Raw genomic sequence first — 26,058 nt, 5'->3', positions numbered from 1 at the left:
ATATCAATGCCAAGCTGATATTTGTTGGGGTTTCGTGTCCACATTCTTCCGTACGAGCATGAACTCCCCATTGTTATTTGACCGAGCTGACCTACACTCAGTCTCACCTCTATGTTTATCATCATATTGAAGCGTGGCCACGTGTCACAGATATGTGCGTAACTACCCGATCGTTTGGTACTCTGCTGACATTGAAGATGTAGCGAAGTTCTCAAATTCGCGCATAGATCGAGACCAACCGATAATCTGCACATTTCAGCCTGGCCGAGATCTAATCTCGGACACGAGAACATGTGAGTTGTCACGAGTCATTTCATGGTGTTTGCTAATGATCTGTGACAGATGCTTCGGTCTGTCTCGGTCAAAACGTGATTGTCTGAGCCCCATAGTGAATACATCACCACAAGACTGCAGTCTCCTGCCAAACGGAACCCGACTCCATAACTTCTAGGGATTTCGCTCGAGTTTTCCAAATTATAGTGCGTCACAACGCATGGAGTAAATCCTCAGAGGGCAATGTGCTTGACGTGGCTTATCTGCTATCCGCCCAGTATTCCTCTGCGGCAAAAATTCACACAGGCTCGACTATCTGCGGCCGGTTACTAGGGCACTTTTTGGGGGGATATTTTTGCGGCTAAATCTGGTCAGTTGTCTCATATGGTTTGACATAGATCCACCACAGTGTTGCACGTTCCCACAAATAAGCGCCCGACTGTATGAGAGCAGGCAGACAGATTTCAAGTAGAGGGCCCGAAGGACATATTAAGGCATCTAATCGACCGAGCATGCCGATTCGGCCCGCGTGAAAGTAATCAAACCACTGCACGAGAAAAGTCCACTTGCATCCCCACAAGGTCGACAAAATCAAACAGGCTCTGCTATCATGGATATGAAAGTGACCACATCGGCTGGCTGAGTCGACACCGGAGCGGCAGGTGCCTGTGTGCCTAGGCCTGACTTCTAAACTTGGCCAAAGCCAGCTAATTCCGGATTCTGTGACAGATCTTATTTCAGCAGCTACGGATAATGGCAGTCATCGATCGGAAATGCAAAACCCATGTCAGATGATATTCGAGCAACTTCAGTTATATTACAGGGCTTTGTTATCGTATCCACCGAAGCGATGGACTCCTTTCAACGTTTATGTGCATTTGTTCAAGAGTTCGATTTCTCATGCAATACGTTCTCGACCTTTCGTCCGTGTGTACAAGTCCTGAGCCATCGATGACGCTGGTGCTACCAACCTAAGAGGCTTTATAGCTGCCCTGATACCTAAGCGAGTAAGGAAATCATCTATAAGAGCTTCATTTCTGCATAGAAAAAATTGGTTTATACCCACTTGTCGTATCTATCTCATTTTCTATTAAACAATAATGAGCGCAATATTGTAAGCTGGAATACTTCATCTTTAAATACACGCGCGTAAACACACAGATAAAATCTTGATCACCATCCCTTGACATGGTATTCCCACGGCCCATAATCAGTGGCATAGTTAGTCCATAAGCCAACATTTGGATTATCTCTATCCTTGGCCAGGCTGGAAGCATTCGACTCTTTACAATCATCATGTTGGGTTGGGGGTATTACCTCCTGTAGATTCTTTGACTCTGGATGGTCTTGGACAATTCTCATGTCGTGGACGGTGCCTCGTCGTTTCAAGAAAGCGTTAATAGTCGGGTCACTTTGCTGACGCTCCCAGAGAAGGTTCCGGCGGTCCGAATCACTCAGCTCGGTAGCAAGCAATTTACGACGGACAGTGCGCGGGGAGTGCACGAGTGAGGGTGATGGTGATGGCGATGGCTTCACAATGACGGGCTTCGATCAGGGCACGTTAGAGCCATCCATAGTCGAGATTCCTTGGTCAATTTCCAGAGGGAGAGTAGAGATGGACAGATTATTTGATGATATTGGGCAAGACCCTTGTGATACGGAACTAGAACGAAAAGCGTTTCCTTGCATCATTTCTGGATTATTTATCATCATGGTGAGCATCGACTGCCGCGATACCAGATTTGGCCGGGAATCCACTCGCTGGAAAAAGTGCCTGTATTCATCATCACTGGATCTGTCGCTTTCAAAGTCCGAGTCCCCACATTCGATATCATCGTCATCCTCAGATGCACTCATTGAGACTTCGTTGTCGTTTTCAATGACGTCCTTGTCCGAGCTGCGTTGGTTGTTGGGATGTTGAATCGTGCGCAATGAGACCTGATCACTGGACCTGGCCATCTTACTCATAACCCTGGCCTCGGGCCTTGCCAATCCAGTATCTGGCGCATCATCCTGAGTCAATCGTGCAGTCATGTGTTCTATAAAAGAGCCCCCATCGTCTTGAAAGGATCCGCCCAGTGTAAATACCCCCAACCTCTTCTTGGGTGGCGAGGATTTGGGCGGAGTAGTTGTCTGTCTGAGAATGGGGCTAAATTGCGATCGGAGCAAAGACGAGACGTGCAATGGAGAGAATCCGCGAACGATGCTAGGCGACTTCCACAATTTAAATATGCACGAACCGACGCCGGAGGGCGAGATGCGGGTGTTGGACGGGGAAACCGATGCAGAATAATTCTCCTTGCCTTCGGGTGTGATAGTCAACGGTGACACATTAGCCTTGGGTAGTTGCTGGGTTGGTCTGGGGAAATTAGGGATCTCTCTAGCGAGAGAAACAGAGTTAGATCCGAGGGCCGGGGAGCTATGCGGTGGAATCTCTTCAAACCACTCATGGCCTAACCGATCGCTTGGACAACTGATCATCATCATGTTCAAAGCGAGGAGCCGGATAGAATGCCTGGACAAACTGAAAAAACAATAATCTTTTGGAGACAGCCAGCCGCCAGGAGGACGAAGGCTTATGTTATGGGATGGTTTCGCTAACTGAACTTGTATGCTGGATCGAGTGGTAGGCAGGCAATGATCCAGGAAAGGACATATATTCTCTAATAATATCGTAAGGGGGAAGGTTGGCGTGGCCGATTATAGTTAATAAAGCTTAAGGCGTGGTAATCTTGATAGTGTCCTTACATCACTGTAGAATAGCCTTTGGTCTAGAATCTTACTAAGAGAAGTCGATTCTGACTCAGGAATGGGTAGAGATCTGTTTCGGGCTAGACTGGTTTATTAACTTTAATAGGCATAATCGACATTTGTAGACTGTTTTGCGTGGTTGCGTATCTTGATTGATAAAAATAACGCGATAGGTCTGTGGGACTTCCTGCCCTACCATTGGCTAGATAACAGGATTCTAATCTAAAAAGTTTGTAAAGGTTGGTCGGGGAAAAAGCCTGAGATTAGATAATGTAGTTGGAGGGGAGCTGATTAGATGTAACGACAGACAAAAGCTCCCCCCATACTCTCTAATACTGACGTTCACTTGACCGAAAATAGACAGCCAGGCAAAAAAAGTTTAAATTCATGTCTCGTAACAGGTGGTTGTTGAAGGCAAAGTGGACTATTTTCCTGGGTTGGTGTTTCTGCCCTGGATCACGATTCCAAATCTCGAACTCACAACGGCATAAGTAGAAAGAAAAATGAGAAATAGAAAACACATGGTGCATGGGAACAAATGTACAAGCCATCGCACAAATAATATACGGATACAGGAGCCTTGAGGTAAAATAAGAAACCTCATTTGGGAACCAAAAGGCATGATTAGACAAGATAAGAAAAAGAAAAAGGCATAAGAGGTAAGAAGGATCGGAAGTGCTGGCTAGATCAGAACAGTATGAAGGTCTCTCGATCCTCTGGGATGAGTTGCCAACCCAGACTGAGCGCGAATTGGCTGAACTCGTTGAAGTCCGGGTCTAGTTCATCGTGCGACACCATGACTCCATCGCGTTCCTTGGTCGTGGCTACTGCCTCGGCACTTTTAACGGCTGTTAGGGATAGAGGGGTATCGGGAGTTGGGCAGAAATCTGGGGTGGACTGTGTATCTGCTGAGAGAGTCTCAGCTTTAGGTGAGTTGGTAATGAATGGGACCATCTGTGCCAGATGTGTCTTCTGGGCGGAGAGATGTATCATCAAACATCATTTAGTGTTAATTGTATTATTAGAAAAGAAAAAGAAGCAAAAACCATTCCGACCAAAATTTGTCCAACTGTAAGCCTTTACCTGCAACTTCAAGTTCACAAGCCACACTAGAAAAGCGCAGCCATAGCAATGAAAGCAGCACCCAAAACACCAAACAGATCGCCCTTGCCCGATGAAACAGCAGCGTTGAACGGTGTCTGACTTGGTAAAGTCGAAGCGGTCGCTGAAGCACCCATTGAACCGGTAGGCATCATCGTCCCAGTCATAGGCCAGGATGTAGTCATGCTACCTCCCATACCTCCCATCATCAAACCAACCTACCCAAAAGCGAAATCAGTTTTTGAGAAAAGATAATTTTTAAGAAAACATGTGTTGAGGTTAAGTAGCAAAGAGGAAAAAATGAGAAATAAAAGAACAATTATCTAAATTACCTCGACAATAGCAGGACCCGCGACAATGTTGTCATCTGTCGCCGCCTTATTTCCCTTCGTGAGCACAACGTAGCTCTGTCCAGCAATTCCCTTAGGAATGGTCACGGTGAACATGCCCTTTCTGTTTGACTTCAAAGTAGCCCAAACAGGACCAGTGACAGTGATGAAGGCAGCGTAGATATCATCTGTGTTAGACATGTTGAAGCCGCGGCCAGTCATCAGCTGCACAGTTGAGCCGGTCATCACGGCGCTTGTAGAGCTCATGGTTAGGCTTGGGAAGGCCTTAACGGGCAGGGCGCCATTGCTGGATGGGCAGGAGGAAATGAACGGCGAGGCAACGGTATACACCTCGTTGAAGTCGAGTGGGTTGTCGAAGGCCTGGGGGGATGGTGATTCGGCGAGCGCGGCACGGAGGTATGCGCTGTGTCGTGCTTCGACGGTGAGGATACTTCCTGCTGCTCCGAGGTAGGTGGCATTCATGATGCTGCCGGCGGCGCCGAGGTAGGCGCTGACTCCAACACCTGGTATCTACGTTAATAGCTACTAGTGATATTTGTTGGGGTGGGGGTGATCGATACCTTCCAACACGCTAGCAAGGGCGAGGAAGCTCTTGACGTCAGTTGAGGGGAAGGTGTAGTTGCAGCGGGCAACGGGGGATGCGCCGGCAGCTGGGATGATTTGGTTATTGTTATACTTTTGGTTATAGGTGGATGTATCCTTACCACTCAGAGCTCCGGTCAAGAATGTTTCGTGAGACTTCTCATCAGATGCGATCTCTTCAAGATTGGCATAGAAGGTAACATTGAGTCCGGCATTCATGAAGTCCTCCTTGGTATAGTTCTTGAGACCCTCCTCGTAGAAGGAGGCTTCGAGGTGCTCAAGAGTCAATGCGTAGTTAAGGATATCAGCTGAAAGAATTGTTAGTTACCTTGTTACTGTTTAGTTGAATTTCCTGAAAGGAACATACCATCACTAATCGCACGCTTGGCGACTGGGCCAGCATTGGAAAGACCAATGGCAGCACCAGCCAGAGCAATATTGGTAACCTTCATCTTGGTAATTGGTACTTTATTAAAATATTCTCCAAGTCGAAGTCTGAGCCCTGAAAAATTCCTCAGAAACAATGCAAGAGGGGGTATTTATACATCTCGGGGCCTCCATCTCATATCGAGAATCCAAATCGAGAAAGATTCATGGTAAGCTCGGATAGCAATGCTTCCGACAAGAGCGCGGAGACTTATCAGCCATTCATGCAGGGCCCGTCCGCTTTAGGTCGGTGCATTTCGAGCTATTACCTTGGCTTGAAGTCGATCTGAACCAAAACAAGGTAATTGTGCCTAGCTCTAGGCACATGCTTGTCAAAGTGCGGGTACGTATAGGTCAAAGAGGTGTGGGGTAAAGAGCGAGACCGAGAGCGAGACCGAGGATTATAATGGTCCCGGGGAATACGATAACGAACGGCCTACCCGTGCACGCACCCCCTGCCGTGTTCCCGCCAGGGGCTTTCATGGTTGTAGGGAGCACCCCTGGCGGGAACGGTGCGTGCACGGGTATGGGAATCTTGAAAACTTGGACTCCGAGAACGAGGAACCTATGGGCATCGAGGTCGGGTATTTTAGCGTAATGTAATTTGGAATGAGTGTCTTGTATTTCTTTGATGTATCCGAGTTTGATTACATGAAGTGGCTTTGGACATCTACTCCCGAAAGAATATGAGCCACGGGCGATAGGAGTATGACGTACCCAGAAATTCAGTGGGAGTGATGATCTAGTTACTCTTTTCCTGTTCCGTGACATACGTGGCTGTCCACAAAACCCAAGATAAAACAGAGTGTACATCTAAGGTTCAACATTGTCGGTCGGAATCTCCGAGACCTTTGAAACAGGCCGTTCGTGGAGCGATGACCACAGATCATCACCTCTCTAAAAGATAACTGGCCGGCTCTTTCTTCCGGAGGATCCGATGCCAATCACGACGCGGCAGATGCCAAGGCAAAGTTCACGTACTTTTGATCCCCCTACTTCCGCTCCTCCCTCCGCGGAGGCCAAGTCCACCCACTAATTTGATCTCAATTGAGTAAGGCTAGATGGTCGAAAGTTTAATGGTGTCAGGCGTATACATCATCTATTGCCCTTCAGGTCAAATACCTGGCTAGATTTCAGCCACCACACCTCATTAACATATATTTTTGGTAGACTAAGAGGAATCGGCAGGACTCCCTCGGGGCTTTCCAATCATGGTGATCTCATGCGTAAGTTTGTAGATTCGGTACCAATCAGATGCTATAACACATTAAAATGCAAATTATTACATGACTTCATTGTAATTCCGAGCTCAATTGAATTATCTATATATTTTAAGGCTAATCTTACCTTATATAGGTCTCCATCTTTCACCTATTGCTCTTGCTTTGATTGCCCCTGTCTATTCCTGCTTCTTAAACCACATCAGTCACCGTTGTTCTCCTTTTCAATCCCTTTCACTTCATACCTTGTCACGCCAGCCTCGTCAAAATTGTGACGCCCAAACTTGCCCCTCGAGAGACACATCTTGGACCCATGTCTAATCCCAGCATGCGAATGCCAAAGGTGGACGAGTTTTTTTTTTGTATCGGGGGAAGACAGGTATACCACCAAAGGTGACACGGCGATGGAGGGCATTCAATATGGCCCAAAATGGTCTGAAAATGTCTTTGGAATCGCTCACCTGAATCGTCACCTTTCAGTCACTTGAGGCCCCATCAAGTTTTGATTTTACATTGTTTCCTGAAAGGGGAGCCCTTGCTCTTATATCCACCTCTCAAATTTCCAGGTACAAGACAACAGCCGAGTCCGCGATTATTTTCCATCCTCATGAGGTCCAGATGGATCCACTACAAGAAAACTCATCATCCACTTTGCCACTTTCCACAGGATCGCAAACCACAGATTCCCAAGATTCAATCTTTAAGGTAGGGGGAAAGTGAGTCGTTCCATGCCAGTGGTCCATTATATGTTTGTATATCGCTAATGCCGACACCACAAGCTTTCGTTTCTTTACTACACTCCATACGCCGACTGCAATGCTTGATAGTATTCATGAGCCGCCAGTCTCCTATCTGAACAAAAATGACATCTATCATCTCACTGTGAGAGATACCACACCGGTCTCAATTACTAAAGGACTGATTAGATACCGAACTTTTGTTCGAGTCTCGTTTCACCAAGAGGAGCAGAGATCGAACCCTGGTGTCTATTGGCAATACTGGAAAAAGGGTCGAGGGAAGAGTTACCCAGAACCTCATATGAAAGGTCCCTTGGCCGTTGAGTACGCGGGTCAGAGCTCCTTCATTGAGGTTGAGCAGCAGTCCCTCGATGGATTTTGTGTCACATGGATTAGTGCCCCAGCTTTACTGATGCCAGAGTGCAACATTTCAATCCGGTTCGATTTCCTTTCCACCGATTTTACGCGTTCAAAAGGAATGAAAGGCATGCCTCTTCAGCTCTGCGCAAAAACGAACCAAGTCTCAACAGAGGACACTACATACCCTTCTGATCAACCGGAGACCTGCTACTGTATATTAAAGCCCTTCCGCGATCATGGTGCACAAAGAAAGCTCTCAAACGACAGTGCAAACATTATGAAAACGATTGAAAAGGCAAGGACGCAAGCTGCAAACGGAGAACAGTCAGGGAAGTTCAGAAGCAAGCGCAGACAAAGCAAGATTAAAAAGAGTAGTGAATCTGAAATGCCGTGGGATAATGCACAGCAATCAAGTCAGATGAAAGTTTCAGCTGATACAAAATACAAGACAAACCTCAAGATAAGACTTGCGACATTACAGAAAAAGATGCACTCCACTTTCCTTCAGAGTGTGCTTTCTCTTCGCGGTGATGAGGAAGATGACCCTGACTTATACCCAGTTCAGTGGTCTAGTGGATATGAGGACCTCGAAAAAGGTGCTGCGAAGCTTGATATCAACAACGATCGCCGAGACTGGGGTGAATTCACCTCACCGGACATATCTAGCGACACCATGGTCAGTGGCAGACCTACAGGCTCTGAGCAATTGAACCCAGCGAATATGAAGAGTATAATACCAAGCGATATGAACCTAGCACGTCAAGGTTTAGCCAAGCGAGAGAATCTGCGAGGTACGTTTAAATCATGCTTCAAATCCTCGTGAAGATATTTGGTGACAAGCGATTGACTAACATGCCTCTAGTTGCGTGCTTCTACATCCGACTAGTGAACAAAGACCATTCCCAGAAATATTACCGAGTCATACATCTGGCGGAGCGTACCGTGAAAGATTTGGCAAAGAATCTAGTTCGAAAGTATCCCGAAAGCTTTACACCGATGACCCGATTACTATACATGAATCAAGCAGATTTGAAAGTTGCTGTTGATGATGTGATTGTTCAAGTTGAGAAAACTGAGAATAACTCAGAGCTACGACTGATTTTCAGATTGGAAGAATGGAAGAATGATTGGTAACTCAGGTAGAATAACTCAAGGTGGACGTTTATCTACCTGCGCGATATCAAGGTGGCTTATAGTGTTTCGAAACAAGTTTACCACTGACTCATAACGTATTAGAAGATTTTATATCTACTCATGAATTTTACAAATCATTACGAGTGGACATAGAAAGATGAGCTCATAAACCGTATCTTTCAAAGGCAAGTATATGACATAGCGGGGACATCTAGAGAGAAACGAAGGCAGTGACAGCACCTGGTTCAGTGATCCTAGAGAGGGAAGTGTTCAGGATGTATTCAATCACGACCAGTGGCAGGTACATATGATGAGGGATGTGATGTCCATACTGGTGATGATCTGCAGTGCCGGGGTAGCTAAGGCTTGCTGTACTATACGTTACCCCAACAGTTCTCAGTAGCAAATAGACGATTTTCTTACTTGGCTGTAGATTGCTCCATGATTTTATGGCCCGTTGAGAAAATGGGCAGTACAGCCTTTCGAGGCAAATAGTGGGGAGCTTAATTCATACAGGAACAACAATTTATAACTCGTGAACCGATGCACATGTGCCTAGTCTGAATTTGTGGTACTTCCCAAAAGTCCCCCAGCCAATTCCAAACTTCCCTCACTAAGGTCTTGATGTAGGGCCTGAAGGGGCCACTGAAACTTTAGTAGGCTGACCAAGCAACTACCCCTGGGTCAGAACTTCTGATATCATGAGCGTGGTTAGCCCCCTCCCCATTATAGGAAAGAAAACCTGGAAGTTCACCAATACCTTGTTTTATGAACTGATGGTCTAGTAAAAGTGACCAGATTGTCTTTTCTCCGTGTGTCTTTTCAATTAAATTTGCGACGGAATTCTTTTCCTATGATTGTTTGCTGTTAATTATACATCGCCCCCCCCCCCCCCCCTCCCATCTTCTCGTGAAGCTCTAGATAACCACTTATGCATGATAGTCGAGCTGAAAGCCTCCATTGTTGGTGTACCTAACGGTGGCAATGTTCTTATCTTGTCCTTCGCTCGAGTTGAGGTCGACTATTCCAGCACAGCTAGAAGCAGGCTTGAAGTCAATTATAAAACCGGCTGGATATTCGGCCCGGCTAACATAGAACTTCATCTTAGGCTTTATCTGTGTCGTCATTTCATTAGAAGCTAACACCTAAAAAGTATAAAATCTTTAAATTAGACTAATATTCTGGCTTGTAAATAGATTGACTTTTCTCTTGCCGTTGCAACTGGGATAAGACGGCCGTGGCTGTCTATCTTTGCTACACTGAGAAGGTATCTGCTGTTGGGACTTGGTAGATCATTTCCAGTGAATATTTCAAAACTTGCAGGGGGAGCCCCGTGGGTACTCTCCATCAAAATCGCAGCATCATTGATGGTGGTCTTCATCTCAAAGGAGCCTGTGAAATAATGGTATCAGTACAGAGCGATATATAACAACGAGTCCCTTGCTTGCAGCTGAGGAAACGTACTGCCTCTCCGACTGTCTATGCCCAGGGATGCCAGACGTCCGACTCCACTGGGAATTTCCACCCCCGGTGCGGGGAGTTGAGGTATCGTTCCTACCCCTACAAAATTTAGCTTCCAGCAAGAGCACTTTTTATGTTGGAAACGACTACAACAGCGGCATGCCCAACCTGGAATGGAAGAACATACAAGCGAAAAAATCTTCATCGGTTGCGAAGTCAAAATTTCCACCGCTCGGAATAAACGTGCTGGTCCAGGCATTCGAGAAAACTTCATTGTTGTTGGAGAATTCAGGAGGATCCATAATGATGGAAAAGAAATTGTCGGATGTGCTCTCGTTTAACAAGTGGATATGATAGACAGTCATGATTCAGAAAATAATGTAAGATCAAGACGGCTTGACTGTTGATCAAAGCTCCGTTGACTGTATGATGGATGCCGGGCCTGACAAGGAGAACCTGTCTATTTATGTATTCAGCCACAAAGGTTGGCCGGTAATACAGACCACTGAGGGGATCCGCTTCAACTTTACGTCTAGCGTTGGTCTGGGGTCGTGGATGACGAAATGCGGCCTGCTGAATACGAGAGCGAATTCTATGCAAGCAGCTGGTCCACGGGACTCCCTGACCGGCCCCACTTGAGGTGATGTGAAACCAAATTGCTTGTTACATTCTGTGTCAAGTGGAATGGCTGCAATTCAGGTCAGTTGCGTAGACATCCACTATGATACAATGACAGATGTTATTGATCTTTTTTAATGGTCAATTATCCCTATGATAGACAGTCAAGATGCACTCATTAGACAGGTAAATGGAAAATAATATTTTTTACCTTAAGCTTTCAAGGCATGTGAAGATCATCTGGTTTTGTACGTGTAGTATGCTAGACACTCTCCTTGGGCATACAATGGGCGCTCTTTTCTTGAATATCTTCTAACTTCCCCTGGCAGATCCTACTGATTAGACAAACAGAGCGCCGGCGGTCACATCATAATGACATCACTTTGGACATCCAAAATCTACTCTCTGTGTTATGAGAAGTTAAGACCAGTTACCACACGAAAGGGAAACTACGCTAGACCTAGGACTTTTATCGGAGGTTGATGGCATGATGCTGGTCTTGCCTCCGACGGTATCCCGATCCCTTGACAGCCTAGACCTCCTCGCTTGCCTCGTTTACTCTTGTCCAGTTTCCTATGCCTTTATAGTTTTTACATCTACATTCGAGGGCGACCGGTTAGAAACTGCGAGTCTCGCGAAAGGGTCGCGACCAGTGGGCTGGTAATCACTTTCTAGCTATCGGTAGGCCTGACAGCACTCCCGCTAGCAGCATATATCTAGATCAAGTTACATCAGGCAAATGAATTTATCATCTTTAGTAGCATTCTACTAATTCAGATCTCGGAGTCTACGTGTTCGCTACTTCAGGCATAATTCCAAAAGACTTGGAATATCAAAATGACCTGTGCATTATCTTTAAATGTTCATTTTATTCATGAGATAAAATATGCACTCGGCCAGATTCGGTGAGCTGTTCACTAGGGCGCGGGTAGATAATGGGTGAGATGACGAGCACCATCCTCCGTCCCAACGATCCAACAGAATCCAGCATCAATGAAGAGACCCAACATATCACTCCCACATGAGACCAGGGGTGTAAGAATGCATACTATTATAATTATGGCCTTATAGCCTTATAATCCGGAGTGAATCGACTTATTTTTCTTTCGGTTGATGGAATAGCATGATAAAGATTGCGTCACCTATTGGCTAACTAACGGGATTCCAATTTTGGACTTCTATTACATCATATATATACCATCACATGCCAGTATGCGTCTGCTGTTAGATTCAACAGAAAAGGCGGGGTGAGACGGCAAACCAGATGCACTAATCCAAGTTACCCACATGTATATAGATGCCTGGTTCTATACCCCTCTGTTTTCTCCCTACTGCTAAACTACCCATTATAGGCATACTATACAGGTAGATTGTTATACTCCACTATGATCGGAACATCTACTGCTGAGTACTTCTTTATTCGGATTTGCATCCTATTTCTTCACAACATTGCACCAATCAGTACTTTATACACCGTTCACTTACTCGTCGTCCAATTCTTTCAACTGCCAACTTATCCCGGACGCATACCCTACTCTATTCATATTTGGCTCACTGCAGAGGCAGTCTTTTTCTTCACTGTCTTCGTACCGCTCAAATATGCTCTTCACCATTCTCCTATTTTCCACAGACCTTTGTCTGTGGAGCTCAGGGAGAAATTGTTTAGGTGCTGCAATAGGAATGTACCAAGTTTGGAGAGATATCTCAGCCAGTGGCTTATGGTCTCAGATGCTGAATGCATCAAGCGTGATAACGTGAAAGACTTTATCAGATGGGCATTTTTCAAACCTGAATATACGCAGGGGCTGGACCAGCAGAATGAGGATGAACTCGAGACCTATACAGCAGAAGTTGAGCAGCTGATGGAGCGAAAATTGTCACCGGGAAGGATGGATGTGAAAGGCCTAGGACAGCTTCTAAATGAAGCAAGCGGTTCACATCGTAGCCTGCTATGGTACACTGTGAGATATCTCTCTTCATTTCTATCTGTGATGGAATTGTATCAAACTGACAATTCAATTCACTTAGTGCGTCTTTGTGGTTGACACAACAATGCACTGCAAGATGTTGTACAATGGATTCCATTTCCATCGCAATTCGCTGTCACAATTCTTTGCCGTATTCCCATTTCGCCCTCTGACGATATTCACGGCCCGCCGATCACCGGCGCGCCATCTCACATATTGGCATCGACGGCATACATCTAAAAAGCGGCTACCCGTGCTATTTATACATGGTATCGGAATTGGTCTGTACCCCTACACGAGCTTCCTCCGAGACCTTAACAATGAACTAGAGATGGGAGTGACAGATGATAATGAGGTTGGCATCATCGCACTTGAGATCATGCCGGTCAGCTCTCGGATAACTCATCCAGCTTTGGAAAAGGATGTGATGATCTGTGAGATCATGAAGATCATCCAGTATCATGGGTGGAGCAGATTCGTGCTTGTGTCTCATTCTTATGGTTCCATAATCGCTTCACACCTTCTCAAGTCCGATCGATTTTCTTCGCTCATCGGGCCTACGGTCTTTATTGATCCGGTATCATTCCTCCTCCACTTGCCTGACGTGGCATACAACTTCATAGCCCGCCAGCCAGCCCGGGCCAATGAATATCAGCTATGGTATTTCGGAAGTAAGGATATAGGAGTTGCACATACGTTGGCAAGGAGATTCTCCTGGATTGACAACATCATTTGGAAGGAAGATCTTGGGATAAAGGCCAAGAAAGACCAACAGGAGGGTAGAAATGTTACAGTTGTTTTGAGTGGGAAGGATTTGATTGTGGACACCGAAACAGTGGGACAGTACTTGATGGGTTCATCATCTGAAGCCCGGACATCAGAAAAAGAAGCATCACGAGCATGGAAAAACAGGTCCTGGATTGGGTACGGGCTTGATCTCCTGTGGTATGAACAGTTGGATCATGCTCAGGTTTTTGATTTTGAGAATACCAGGCGGCCAGTCATCAGGGCGATCTCTGTATATTCGAACACAGGCTGAAACTGGCCTGGTTGGCCGACATAACGGCCAGTAATTGCACACTGCGGGGAGAGGTATGGTCTCGGTATTATCTGTCACAAAGCTTGTGGTGCACCAGTTTGGGATTTGAGCATTACCATGGCAACACGTTTTGGTTCAAAATAAAGAACGAGTAGATATCGATTTATGTATGCTTGCTTATGCATCACTTTATCCATTCATCCATTCATAAACCCTCGTGTCTTGTGCTATAACTATCCATAAGGCATTGAAAACTTCTACCGCGCCCATAAACAGAGCGTATATCAATTGATAACATGGTAGATATATCAAGGCGTTTAGCTACAACTTGCAGTCTAGGCTCAGTGAGAGATGAGCTTATGTTTGATTTCTGAAAGACAATTTTCTTTTAAGAAAGACAATGATGAAGGGAATGACTGGCGGTAATAGCATCAAGCATCTTGCTGGATGATAATCATGCTCATGATCCCTAAAACTATTTGAAATATGGCCCCCGCTGTCTTCAGCTTTGTCTTGCTCACGGTTATGTGAGGGAATACTGATAATAATTAGCTCTAAAAATGTCATCAATATCGGAGAATAGACTAACCTTCCACTGCGTAACTTTGCCGTCAACTCGATGTAGTCTACCTCCATGTTCCTGGCTAGCAATCTAAGGCCAGTCAATTTCATGGGCCATCCTCATTATTTAAGTTGTTATGATTGCTGAAGGCGGTTTCCTCTAGAAAAGCCTTGTTCTTGTTATCATTCGCGACGCCAAGAACTTCCATCACGTCCTGTAGATTCCTGTCTTTAGAGGCAAGCTTCTTGTGATGGTCGCCGATGCCGGGCCAGAATCTGAGATGCACTTCTATGTGCCCGAGCTTCTCGCCATTATCCAGCCCACAGTTAGCCTCTGCTCGCTTGACATCACCTTTCCACACTGGCAAGGTCACCATCTTCTCCTCATCATCAGGTATGTCTTTGAGCCATAGAATAGCGAATGCTGGAATATGATGGTGGATATGACCTTTTTCCAGAAACTCAATAACAAGACTGGAGCAATAACGCTGTTGTACCGCAAGTTCAACTGGCTGACTTTGATGGCCACCCCAGTCATCAAGCTGTACCCTCATAGGATCGCTCCCGAATGAAGTATGCAGTTTCAACCAAAGTTCCTTATAATGGTCGGGCAAATCACTTAAGTCTATATCGGACCTTATCTGGAGAGTGCCGTACTCCCAACCTAGGAGTTCTCTGGGTGCTTGTAATTCTATCGACCGAAACACCATCGAGATACGAACGCGACCGTGTCCTGCAGCCGTAAATTAGTCGAAGGGGATATACCCTGATGAATGCAGACTTACCAATACCACCGGATAGTGAGAAATAATCATTAATTTGAGATCTTTGTTTGAAGATCTCTGCAAGTGGCAAGACAACAATTCCGACTAAAGGGTCGCGTTCATGCATGCGAAGATCACGCACTGTAAGTATGACCTTTGCTGTGCTCCAGTCACGGATGAATCGTTCTGCTCCAACGTTGAACTATGCTCGCGTCAGTTTCATCATCATACTGTGAATAAGTAGAAGCAACTTTGATTCAAGGATGTAAAGCTCATGTGGCAAAACGGCCAATATCTGTATACTGATCGTTTTACCCTATTTAACAGTCGCAAAGAACCTGCAAACGGGACGACCGGAATAGGTCCGCAAAGGAAAGAGACATACAGATGGTTTTGCACTTTTAGGTTTCGTCCGTGTCTTGAAGATTTTCTGATGATTTAAGATAACGGTGCAATAGCTGCTGAGCAGGTCATCACCTTCTGCTTGGTCATCGTCTTCAGGAACGCCGTCCCCTTGGTTCCTTTTCACTTTTTTGAATCCCAGGCCAAGGATTTGATGAATCTGAATCGCAAATATACCGCTGCGATAATCCGGGGAGGGTGGAGATGATATTATTATCTCATCTTTTCTGGTCTGTAGAGAATCAGTGAGTAGAAAGAAGAATTGACTCCAGTTCAATGGCTTTTACCTTGATGTCTTGCACTTTCTGCTGCTCAATCTTATGGAATTCGCCTTTTCTTGATTCTGGCAGCTTCTGTGGTGCCCCTCCTGCTACCTTGTTCTTAAGATCGTCGACATTTTCAACACCCCGATCATCGGACTCTGGTGCACGTTGAGTCGGTGAAATCCTTCTTTTAGAAAAATAACCCAAGCTCCAATCCAGAATGCATGGCATATCCTCTTTGGTACTAAGTTTATGCAACTTGTCTCGTCGATCCCACATCTTTCCATTCGTTTGGGGGCTTTGCATGGCCTCATTGAGCCCAATATCTATAAAGCCGAGATCACCGTGAGCTGTGGACTGGTGGGAATCCCACAGCTGGACCCCTGTCAAAGTATATGTTAGTCTTCAAATACACAATGGAAAAGTGAGAGAAGTCTCACTAAGTCTTTCCTGTGCATTCAATTCCTTGGGGCCGATGATAATAAATCCAGTCTCTTCCCAAATCGGTTCCATTTCCGACACAATTACCCTGGTTGCCCACACAGACTTTCCGAATTTGGTCCAGCTGACGGAGACATACGGATCAATAGACCTTTTCTTCATCCCAAACAAGCCTGTATTACTTCCCTTGAATCCCGTGGCCCGCTTGATCCGAACGACAACAATACCGTGAGCGCTTGTGTCTTTCTTAAAGTCCTCCGCCATAACCATATCCTTGAGATCCAACGTCAAGCTCTTGGGAGCGACATAGTTGGCCATCGCGGCGTCTACCGAATTCTGAACGAAGCTGGAAATAATCGGGAGATTCATGATATTAAGCCCATGCTTGAACACGGGCATGCAAGATAGGTTGACCTTGGGTTGCCCCATGAAAGTAAAAGTACTTTGGGCGAGGAAGGGAGGATCGGGTGTGAGTTGGAGTCGGAGACGGAGCATCCCCACGATGCCCTGTATCTCAACCCAGATAGCTATAGAAGAGTTCATCAGCTTGTACCTTACCAAATATGATGAGGTCAAAGTTCCGCGGTGCGAGAAGTAGGAGAATCATGTGGATACATGACTTGAATTCCATATTCCGAAGGGCTCAATATATTGTTGGGTACCAAGGCTGCGTAAAAAGATGCCATGTAATAGCCTTCAACCTTGGGGGCAGGAAAGATGCCGCAAGGCTCAAAATGAGAGAAAGAGAAACGCAAAACTTACGAAGATGTATACCTGCCGCTAGATAAATTGCCAGAAAGAGGTGAGCATTCTCAGCCATCGCGCTCAAGTTTCTTCCAGCAGGCCTCGCCTTGTATGCAAAGGCAACTTCGAGACTGACAAAGTCTCCTTCCTCGGCTTCCACGACTTTCATAAGGCTCTGTTCGTGTCCCCTTTGAGGCTCGTCTTTGGTGTACTGGTTGGGCTTATCGTTCCCCTTCTCACTGCCTGAGGCCGAGCGGCCATTCGCATCAGATGGGATCCATCGTACCCCCAAGATACGAGGTGCTTCGCTTCCTTGACCTAGGTCTTCAACATTGATCATATTTACCAGTTTTGGTAGACTGGCTTGCATGGAATCCTCAAGAGTGTCTGCCAGGCTGGCGAAAAGGTCTGGATTCACCAGTGGCCATATTGACGCCAGGAGAGAATTCAGCCACTGTGTCGACTCAGGGGTATGGGCGTCTGCTTTATCCTTTTCACTCTGCCTCTCACTTTTCAACGCCTGGACCGTCCAGAACCCATCAACTTTGTTTTCTACCCAATGTCGTAACCCCCAGATCCCAAAGACAAACACAACCGCTTCCAAGGTAATTGTCGCCAACACGGCATCGGCCTGTTGTCTTCGGCTTACCTCATTTAGACTTGATAACCCTTTGCTCAGATTGAACAGATAGACTAAAATAGGGACCAGTGCAATGATCAAGAGAACAACTCCCATTCCGACGTTGAAAGCGAATCAGAATGTCCTGATCAATTCAGTTTTTGCCTGCTCGTGGCCTGGCGCAAATAATCTCTCCATACCAGCATGCGCACCTTCGCCCTCCAAGGTTTTATTTGACTGAATCTTGCTCTTCAGTTTTGCAAGCTCACTCGGTCGTAGCCGTTGGCTGTCAGTCAAGGGTGTATTCTTAAGAGCGTTTTTGAGTTCTTGGCTTGTAAAGTCATGTATCATGACTGGAAGATGCGTAATAGGATCGGTCACTTCTCGTTCCCCATTGTCCTCTTTCCCATGATTTGTGTCATTCTGTTTATCCTTTGAGTCTTTTTCACACGATGGAGCTTGTGGCGTGTTCGTTTCATGCCCTCGTCCTGGACAAAACTTTGTATCGACTTGCTCCGCCTTGCCATCTTTAGATGTGTCAAACATAGCCTGGTTCTGGTGTAACGGTTTTGAGCCATGAGTGAACCCAGGCTCGCCTTCAAATCTGCCTTTGTTTGCTTCATCCTGCTCGTCCATGGTTTCGTTGAGTATAGCAGCCTCCGATCTGTGTCGCTGCTGCTATTGTTCGGTACTGCGGGAAAGCGATCAATAGAGAGGTTGCGATCGAGGATAAAATTAACAGGGCACTGTAAAAACAGCTAGGCGCGTTCTCATCCGTAGGCCAAACGTGTTTGAAACCACCTGGAGAATCGACTAATGGAGGCTCATCAGGTTTGGATTTGGGAATTTGAAGTAGAGGCAAGTGAAGAGGAAATCAGGCTATTGGATTTTCGCAATATGATGCAGTTCCCTCATAAGCGTATAATTAATTTTCATCAAAAGTCCACTCGATGTGCATTTCTATTACCAGTGCGCGTCACAACCAAATGACGTTCAGGCCCAACGGTCGGTTCCTAAGGCGGCAAGTTGACAAACTTCAACCTACCGAATCACCAATCAAGCCCTTGTACTTACGTCATCATTTTGTCATCGTTAACGAACTTCTTTGACTGAGTCCATGCTGTTGATTCGACTACGGCCACTTGTCACTCCGTTCTTAACAACATCCGGTACCTTACTTGGTCATTGGTATATAGTTGTACCGGCTTTCATTCTTTCTTCATCCACTATAGGTTAGGTAGCCGCCAAAGTCAGGAGCACGACGGAATCTTTTTGAGTCCAGTCCAGTTTAAGTGTACTCCTTCTGGAGTTGACCGTACACTCAACATTACCTAGCAGCAATTGGCGCAATCCGGGTTTTACTATCCTCCGCAGATGGTGCGTTGTTACTCACATGCTTCCTATGCAATTCTCTCGTTGGCATACTACGACCGAAGACTAGAAACACCGAACAGGCTCATCTGTCGCTGCGAAAGACAAAAGTTGTCGTAGGACACCAATGTTGCGAATTATAGTGATTCTTCTCAGACATACAGTAATCTACTTTTGTGAGCAGTTTTGGCGCTCGCTTGTGGTTCACGATAAGCAAAAATAAAACACATGTCAGAAGTGTTCTAATGACGTCAGTGGCCATATGGGTGGTTAAGATGGACTCGCAAGATTTTGCCTCATTAATTATCTTATTCTTTACGCCTCATGATATTTTAGTTAAATCATTATATTCTCTCCGCGGTGAACAAAATGCCGAGATGCCGTATTCACTATCCTATTCCTGGAGGTTGACATTGGTGCACCTTTCACCAACAAATTTGAGGTGACAATAACGAAAACTAAGATAGCTGCGCTAAAAATGCCATTGCAATGGGACGAACTGCCTTCTTGGCAACGCGATAATCAATATATCCTTTCAGGTTATCGGCCCTCATCCAACTCCTTTAGCAAATCATTTGCGAGCCTCACTTACCTCCATAACGAATCCGTCAACATCTATTCTCATCTTATCCCCGCAGTTATCTTCTCGTTCTTCAGCATCTCATTCTATAGCAGTATCTCACCCAGATACGAAAGCTTCTCGATCGCAGACTCCCTAGCTTTTGGCTGTTTCTTCTTGGGGGCTGTTCTGTGTCTTGGCATATCGGCAACCTTTCATACCATCCAGAATCGTTATTCGCACATTGCGCGCATTGCAAAACCAAGTGGATTATATTGGCATTATATTGCTAATTGTCGGAAGCTTTATTCTGAGTATATTCTACGCGTTTTACTGTCACCCCAATTTACAAATAATCTATTTGACCGTGGTCTGTCCTCGTTTCTCTTATGTCTTGACTGTTTGAAGGAGAGAGCTTACATAATTTCTCGAAGATGACTTTCCTCGGGCTACTTTGTGCTGCCATTTGTTACGGGGGGCTAACCGGTCACGGCTAGTGGTTAGACAGTTGGTGAATGTTACCTTATTGTTATCAAGGGAGTAGTTTTATTGGGGTTGCCTCACGTGATATCTACACTGACATTACTGAGGGCTTCTTCCCCTCCTACAACTCCACTGCGAGGTGGTTGCTTGTCTCTGTAACTATCTCGTCATCTCTCACCCAGTCAAGTCTCGATTTGCCCCTCCCACCTTCCCTCTGTACATAGAGACCGCCACAATACAGAGACATTGCCTCCCTACAAGGGAGCGCGGATGGGCCTTATCTGACGCCACGGTCTAAGACCGCAGCGACAGGTGACCCGTTACAGCCAACCAAACACGTTCCTGATCTTTCTTGACTGCGCGAGGTCACCAATAAAGTACAATTTAAGGCATTCGATCGGCGGTGTAACAGAAAGCTGACCTAATATCCACCCCGCTGATTACCGGCAATATTTTGTTGCGCATTCGAACTGTTAACTCCGGGGTCACGTTTGTTCAGAGGAACAGCGTCGAATACTAGATGGTTTTTTGCCATCTGAGCTATTCTCATTATAGCTACTGCCACTCGCTGCGTTGCTACCAAGATTTAATTGGCCGACAGGGCTATTACCGCCTTATTTAGAAACCAAGTTCGTCTCACAAGGAGCGACATGACTAGTGGTGGAGTGGGAGTTACGCACCTGCGTGAAGTGGAATGGTTTTCTTCGCTAGTCGTTTGATTTTCGTGGCCCTGGCTGTCAGGCGCAGATAAAAGGGCTCCCGGCGGGTAGATATGCACTGTTATGTCTGTGGAGGAAATACGGAGAGCCTCAGTCAAGCGATGTATAAGGAAGAGCCAGTTTTGCTTGAAAGGCGATCTAGGGACCCTGAATGCATACTAGTCCATACAATATCAGCCGGTTCCGATAATAGATTAAGGTGTACATATATTAAGATGTACGGTAAAATATAAGCCTGTTTCTACTATCGATCAAGGGCGAGTGCCAGGCTTGTTCACTTGACGGTAGTCTATTCTTCCGAAAGGAAGACTGCCCCGGTAATGTTTTCAATGCATGAGAATATGTGAACGCGACGTAGAGCCTATTCCATTAGGAATGCCTCCTCCACGGCCCTTCCACTTCCGCCATCGGGTCCTATACTTGCTGCACTGACACGCCGACTATCTTTGTAATGACCTGGGGAACGACCTCACACTACCATTGGGTACGAATGTCGACGGGCAATTTGTACCCAGTCTGACACTTCGCCACGTGGTACCTCGGCGTAAAGCTCCACAACCAGATTATAATATTGCTGTTGAGCACGGCGTTTGCCGTTGTTGGCAGTGGCCTTTTGGAATTGAATCCGTTCGAAGAGGTGCGAAGTGGGAGGTTGACAGGGTTGCGATGGTTCTGCGAACCCAAGGTTATAGTTTAGAGACGGTGAACTGAGAGCGAAGCCGCCATACTCACCAGCTCCAGTTGAGCAGGTGGTGAGCGATGGTGGTGGCATCGGCTGTAGGATCACTGGACCGGGTGTTCGCTCGGACTGCTTATCTCGTTTTGGCGTGTGTTGTATCAAGGGGCATGTTTCGTTACAGGATCCGTCCACGATTACAGAGATGCTCATTCCAAATCCCTTAATTGGTTCCAGAATCTGGTCATAAAGACGGATGAAAAGAGGCACTGTCGATGGCCAAGGATGGAGACCAAAGCTGCAGTCAACTGCGAAATAATTCCGTCGGTAGCAGGTCCATTTCCCATCCAATGTGAAGAACCCTGGTCTAATTTTGGCCTGAATTTCGGGATACACAAATTGTTGGGCCCCTCGAAACTCTACCACAAGCGGCTTAAGAATAGTGGTCTTTTCAAAAGGAGGTGCTTCCAACTGAGTTGAAAATCGCCGTGAAGGTTCTATCATCGGCTGCTAGAAGATAGCCACTTGGTTTCGGTCCAGTAATACATCCACGGCTCGAGGAATACCAAGATAATGACAATAGTGCGATACATCGTTTGCTCCAGAAAAAGGTAAGCCTATGCCTTCATGCGGGGAATTTGACGAATACGCATTCGTTCCTCCCGTAAAGCCCGAAATCGCGTTTGCGGTATGATTTGGCGTTTGCATGGCGTTTGACATACCAGCAAGCGGATTTCTTGCCAAGTGAAAGATCTGTTAGCCTCCAAATACCCAACGAGCTAAGAATATTTGTCAAACTAACAGAGCTGGGACCCCTTGAAAATCTGCCATTATATCAAATTCATGTTGATGTTGTGACAATCGTAGGAAGGGAGGACCAGAAGTGGGGGAGCATGAATCTATTTTGAGTACCCTTTCATCAGCCAAGAATGGCCTCAAAGCTGATGGTCACAATAAAACGCATACTGGAGCAAGAATTTGGAACAGTAATAGTAAATGCAGACGATCCGAGGTGGCTATAAGAAACGCAACTGCTTAGTATTCTTTCACCACGAACTGGTCCCGAGAGACCGACTTAGATGATCAAAGCAAGCCAGGAAAAATATCATGACGGGTAAGGAGAGCATAGTAAGGCTGAAACGGCCCGGACACTTGAAGGGAATGGGAGAGAGGATACAGATACAGGTTGAGATAAAAAGATCGGAAGAAACGCATGTATGACGTGATAGGTATAGAAGATACCGAAACGGATTGGCCTAAAATCCAAGTTGCTCGAACTATGAGGAGAAAGCAATGACAAGGAGGGCTGGGAAGGCCGGCCGAGTAGCGCGCAAGGGCAGCCTAAATTGAAATGACAGAACTACTTACTGCAAGTCCTCTATGACAGACTGCTGTGTGTGGTACCGCATGCCGTTGGCGACTAGCATAACAACAGGCCTTTCCGCTGGCTGGCTATCGTCATCGCTAATCGGAGATCCTGTCGCATGGGAGTTCATATAGTCTCCCTCTGTGGTAATGGGGCATTCCATGCCGACTCTGAAGGAGGAAGGTTGAAGAAGACAAGTTAGCTAACCGTCAAATAAAGAAAAAGCCACAAGGCAACCAGAAACCCCTAGTGATGAGATAAAGCTAGCCGTATGACGGAGAAGAAGAAGCGTAGAGTCTGGGAATGGGTAGTATTAATCTCTATTGTGTTGATGCCAGGTGCCTCAAGGACCTTGAAGAATGGCTAAATGATGTAATACTGGCGAGACGAGAGAGCTCTTTTAGTATGTAAGAATGGGGCAATGTAAAGAATATGCGGTGGTCTGGTGGGGTGGCATGAAACGACAGTCAAAAATAATGTGGAAATAGGTGGTCAGATGTGAAATTTCTGCAATGCATCCGCGAGGTCATGTCGAGACACGGTCGCGGGCACATGGTTGTGGACATCGAGGCGGCGACAACGATTCTTACGAAAGATATTCCGTAGCCGATCCAAATTTTTAGGGTCCAAGTCCCGTGGCAAGGGAGGTTCAAATTGGATTGGGTGGATGCTGACTTTAGCAGCACCAATGTATTTGAGTCGTCGTTCTGCTGCGAGTCGCACCTCTTGCTCGGTGAAGACGTGTCGAGTCATGGTGTCAGGATGAAGATGGGGCTCAAGTTTGGCTTTGTTTTATTGGGCGTGGATGTCTATATAAATATGTCTGGATTCCTTTGTTGCGGTGGCTAAACGTTGGCACTGCGTTTCTTTGCCTGTGAGGATGTGACCTAACACCCTAGTGTTCCACCCGCGCGAGATGCCCATTTAAACTGACCAGATTCTCTCTTTGCGTTTCACGCTCCTCTTTCTGCTTTCGACCCTTTGGCCAAATTCATTCCATAATGCGAAAACTCGGCGAAAAGTGAGTGACAAGAATCCGGGCCGCTCAAGTTGCATTGCCCCCCCCCCCCCCCCAGCCGCAAACCCGAACAGAAGTATCACCGGTAACTGACCTCAAGCCCGGGCCACAACCTCTCCATCTAGGATCCACACCTGGAAAGAGGTCTGCTACCTCCTCAACCTCAGAGTACACCGGCAAGAAAAGTCGAGTGATGCCTGGAAGGTCGCCTCGCCAGGAGACTATGCAGTGGCAGAGCATTATCGGTTCGGGCCTGACAGTCCGAGATGAATCTCCTTGGGGCACTTTCAGAAAGTACTACGATTGTGACCTAGCTGGCCCCGTTGCGGTATGTCTTCGGTCCTCTGGTAACCACGGCGTCTAGGCGGTGCGCCAGTATCCAATTGAGGACGCTGACAAGGTTCTGCGGAACCTCCACTCCATGCGCCATAGGAGCCTGGCCTCCACTCGGGAGTGCTTTCGCACCCCGGATTCTCTATACACGCTGGGTGAGTTTGACCCTCTCGCTCTAGATCATATTGTCGCCTGTAAAGCCTTCCCAGACGAGCAGGAGCTGGCAGCCATTATGTCTCAGGTTTGTTCCTCATTCCCTCCCACCTACCTGTCAAATGGCAAACAGGCTGATTCCGTACAGCTCATGACTACATTTGAAACAAGGGCAAAGTAATATTAATGCAGGTATCTATTAAATTGGTCACTTTTTCCAAAGCTTCGATAATCGGCCGCAAATACCCATCCTCTGCCTAGACCGTTGAGGTTGCTGCAACGTGTCCTAGGGTCGATTTCAGTGGTCGAATTGGATCCGGTTCATTTCTCTCCATTTAAATTTGCGATTTCCTACCACTACTACTACTACTACTACTACTACTACTACTATTACTGTAATGCTGATACTAGCCGCAGAAATTGAACTCCGTAGATCCACGCAGAGAACGCCACATCCAAAGTAGCGTTGGACTATTTAGACTCCAGAAGATATCCATACTCTAAGATGCGTTATAGGCACATTAGGTGACAACTCTCCGGAGTCATTTATCCGACCAGGATTGTGAAAAGGGGCAGTGCTCCGCAGAATGGTCCTGAGGAACAGCCAAGTCCAATTTGCAAGAAAAACGAACCCACTTGTACCATTGTAGTATCAATCCTTTGAATTCCTGGCTTGAATTTAATAATACTTGGTGTTCGGAGGAAGCCCTTGTCTCTGATCATCGGCCTAGTATTATTAATATTTGATATTCAAAATAAGAGCAGTGGACATACCAGGAGTTTCCCGAAACTTTCCACGAGTTGGGTTTCATATTCACGATAGGCATCCTCGATGGGGCCCACAGTGTCATAAATAGTAGCAACATCAAAATCAACCCAGACAATCCTTCCTTCGGGCATGACAAGCATATGTTTGGGGTAAATATCACGATGGTGGACGAAAGCATTATGAATCTCCTTAAGACCCTGGACCGCCTGGTTGATGAGGTCTTGGGAGTAATTTAGACAATTCAACCTCTCTGAATCTGACAAATACTCGATAAATATGGCACGTGGCATGAACTTGTCTTTCCTGAAGTTGTGGAGTGGTGGGTCAAAAGCAGCAGGGTCAAGCCGATCGATGTAACCGTAAAATATGGGAACAAAGCCGCGATAACACACGCCGAGCTCGTGGAATTTTTGATAGGCTCGCAGTCCGCAGCGAAAACGATCTAAGTCTCGGCCTGTTCTGGTATAACCTGGATCACCATTGTCGTGGAACTGATATGTTAGCATTATTCCAGGGATCATCAGTGGGCCTTACAAGCTTCATAATGCACCTCTTCCCGAACAGCTGTACTTCGTATAATGAAGAAAAGTTGGAGCGACTCATCTCCCTCCTAATGACCATTTCTGAAGGATGAAGATCCAACGTGGGGACATTATACGTATCTGCATGATGACGAAAATGCGCAGGAGTGACTTTTCAATAAAGAAATACACGAAGAGCGGTGGATCTTAGCCTTATGCGACGAATGGTAGAGAAGTCTGAATTGCAAAACTAGCTGGTACCATACAAATTTAAATA

General features: G+C 46.2%; 12 protein-coding genes across 12 annotated transcripts; 3 read left to right on the top strand and 9 right to left on the bottom strand.

The window, feature by feature from the left end:
• Window positions 1-1,446: 1,446 nt before the first annotated feature.
• Window positions 1,447-2,760, bottom strand: N7478_010709 (uncharacterized protein; the record flags this gene model as incomplete). Its single annotated transcript, XM_056926923.1, is given in 2 exon segments — window positions 1,447-1,818; window positions 1,834-2,760. The coding sequence occupies 2 exon segments, from the start codon at window positions 2,758-2,760 to the stop codon at window positions 1,447-1,449; spliced, it is 1,299 nt and encodes a 432-aa protein (XP_056776293.1).
• A 951-nt stretch (window positions 2,761-3,711) lies between these two features.
• N7478_010708 (uncharacterized protein) lies at window positions 3,712-3,978 on the bottom strand (the record flags this gene model as incomplete). Its single annotated transcript, XM_056926922.1, has 1 exon — window positions 3,712-3,978. The coding sequence occupies one exon, from the start codon at window positions 3,976-3,978 to the stop codon at window positions 3,712-3,714; it is 267 nt and encodes an 88-aa protein (XP_056776292.1).
• Window positions 3,979-4,133: 155 nt separating this feature from the next.
• On the bottom strand, window positions 4,134-5,509 carry N7478_010707 (ferritin-like domain-containing protein; the record flags this gene model as incomplete). The annotated part of the gene is made up of 4 exons (XM_056926921.1): window positions 4,134-4,343; window positions 4,458-4,978; window positions 5,036-5,365; window positions 5,425-5,509. The coding sequence occupies 4 exons, from the start codon at window positions 5,507-5,509 to the stop codon at window positions 4,134-4,136; spliced, it is 1,146 nt and encodes a 381-aa protein (XP_056776291.1).
• Window positions 5,510-7,519: 2,010 nt separating this feature from the next.
• Window positions 7,520-8,934, top strand: N7478_010706 (uncharacterized protein; the record flags this gene model as incomplete). Its single annotated transcript, XM_056926920.1, has 2 exons — window positions 7,520-8,591; window positions 8,663-8,934. The coding sequence occupies 2 exons, from the start codon at window positions 7,520-7,522 to the stop codon at window positions 8,932-8,934; spliced, it is 1,344 nt and encodes a 447-aa protein (XP_056776290.1).
• A 929-nt stretch (window positions 8,935-9,863) lies between these two features.
• Window positions 9,864-10,697, bottom strand: N7478_010705 (uncharacterized protein; the record flags this gene model as incomplete). The annotated part of the gene is made up of 3 exons (XM_056926919.1): window positions 9,864-10,079; window positions 10,193-10,326; window positions 10,583-10,697. 3 exons carry the CDS (start codon window positions 10,695-10,697, stop codon window positions 9,864-9,866), a joined length of 465 nt encoding a protein of 154 aa, XP_056776289.1.
• A 2,034-nt stretch (window positions 10,698-12,731) lies between these two features.
• N7478_010704 (uncharacterized protein) lies at window positions 12,732-14,019 on the top strand (the record flags this gene model as incomplete). The annotated part of the gene is made up of 2 exons (XM_056926918.1): window positions 12,732-12,974; window positions 13,042-14,019. 2 exons carry the CDS (start codon window positions 12,732-12,734, stop codon window positions 14,017-14,019), a joined length of 1,221 nt encoding a protein of 406 aa, XP_056776288.1.
• Window positions 14,020-14,687: 668 nt separating this feature from the next.
• Window positions 14,688-18,449, bottom strand: N7478_010703 (SMP and C2 domain-containing protein; the record flags this gene model as incomplete). The annotated part of the gene is made up of 7 exons (XM_056926917.1): window positions 14,688-15,313; window positions 15,366-15,546; window positions 15,730-15,978; window positions 16,034-16,392; window positions 16,450-16,977; window positions 17,213-17,887; window positions 18,014-18,449. 7 exons carry the CDS (start codon window positions 18,447-18,449, stop codon window positions 14,688-14,690), a joined length of 3,054 nt encoding a protein of 1,017 aa, XP_056776287.1.
• A 2,965-nt stretch (window positions 18,450-21,414) lies between these two features.
• N7478_010702 (NDT80 / PhoG like DNA-binding family protein) lies at window positions 21,415-22,125 on the bottom strand (the record flags this gene model as incomplete). Its single annotated transcript, XM_056926916.1, has 1 exon — window positions 21,415-22,125. One exon carries the CDS (start codon window positions 22,123-22,125, stop codon window positions 21,415-21,417), a length of 711 nt encoding a protein of 236 aa, XP_056776286.1.
• Window positions 22,126-22,898: 773 nt separating this feature from the next.
• N7478_010701 (uncharacterized protein) lies at window positions 22,899-23,150 on the bottom strand (the record flags this gene model as incomplete). The annotated part of the gene is made up of 2 exons (XM_056926915.1): window positions 22,899-22,962; window positions 22,990-23,150. 2 exons carry the CDS (start codon window positions 23,148-23,150, stop codon window positions 22,899-22,901), a joined length of 225 nt encoding a protein of 74 aa, XP_056776285.1.
• Window positions 23,151-23,479: 329 nt separating this feature from the next.
• On the bottom strand, window positions 23,480-23,740 carry N7478_010700 (uncharacterized protein; the record flags this gene model as incomplete). Its single annotated transcript, XM_056926914.1, has 1 exon — window positions 23,480-23,740. The coding sequence occupies one exon, from the start codon at window positions 23,738-23,740 to the stop codon at window positions 23,480-23,482; it is 261 nt and encodes an 86-aa protein (XP_056776284.1).
• A 248-nt stretch (window positions 23,741-23,988) lies between these two features.
• On the top strand, window positions 23,989-24,672 carry N7478_010699 (uncharacterized protein; the record flags this gene model as incomplete). Its single annotated transcript, XM_056926913.1, has 3 exons — window positions 23,989-24,008; window positions 24,150-24,333; window positions 24,370-24,672. 3 exons carry the CDS (start codon window positions 23,989-23,991, stop codon window positions 24,670-24,672), a joined length of 507 nt encoding a protein of 168 aa, XP_056776283.1.
• Window positions 24,673-25,170: 498 nt separating this feature from the next.
• Window positions 25,171-25,881, bottom strand: N7478_010698 (uncharacterized protein; the record flags this gene model as incomplete). Its single annotated transcript, XM_056926912.1, has 3 exons — window positions 25,171-25,218; window positions 25,266-25,751; window positions 25,795-25,881. The coding sequence occupies 3 exons, from the start codon at window positions 25,879-25,881 to the stop codon at window positions 25,171-25,173; spliced, it is 621 nt and encodes a 206-aa protein (XP_056776282.1).
• Window positions 25,882-26,058: the final 177 nt, after the last annotated feature.

Source organism: Penicillium angulare (genome assembly GCF_028827245.1).
Source record: "Penicillium angulare strain IBT 27051 chromosome Unknown utg000007l_segment0_segment0, whole genome shotgun sequence".
Classification (NCBI taxonomy): domain Eukaryota; kingdom Fungi; phylum Ascomycota; class Eurotiomycetes; order Eurotiales; family Aspergillaceae; genus Penicillium; species Penicillium angulare.
Note: the sequence above shows the minus strand (reverse complement) of the source record. Positions and strands in the feature narration are given on the sequence as shown.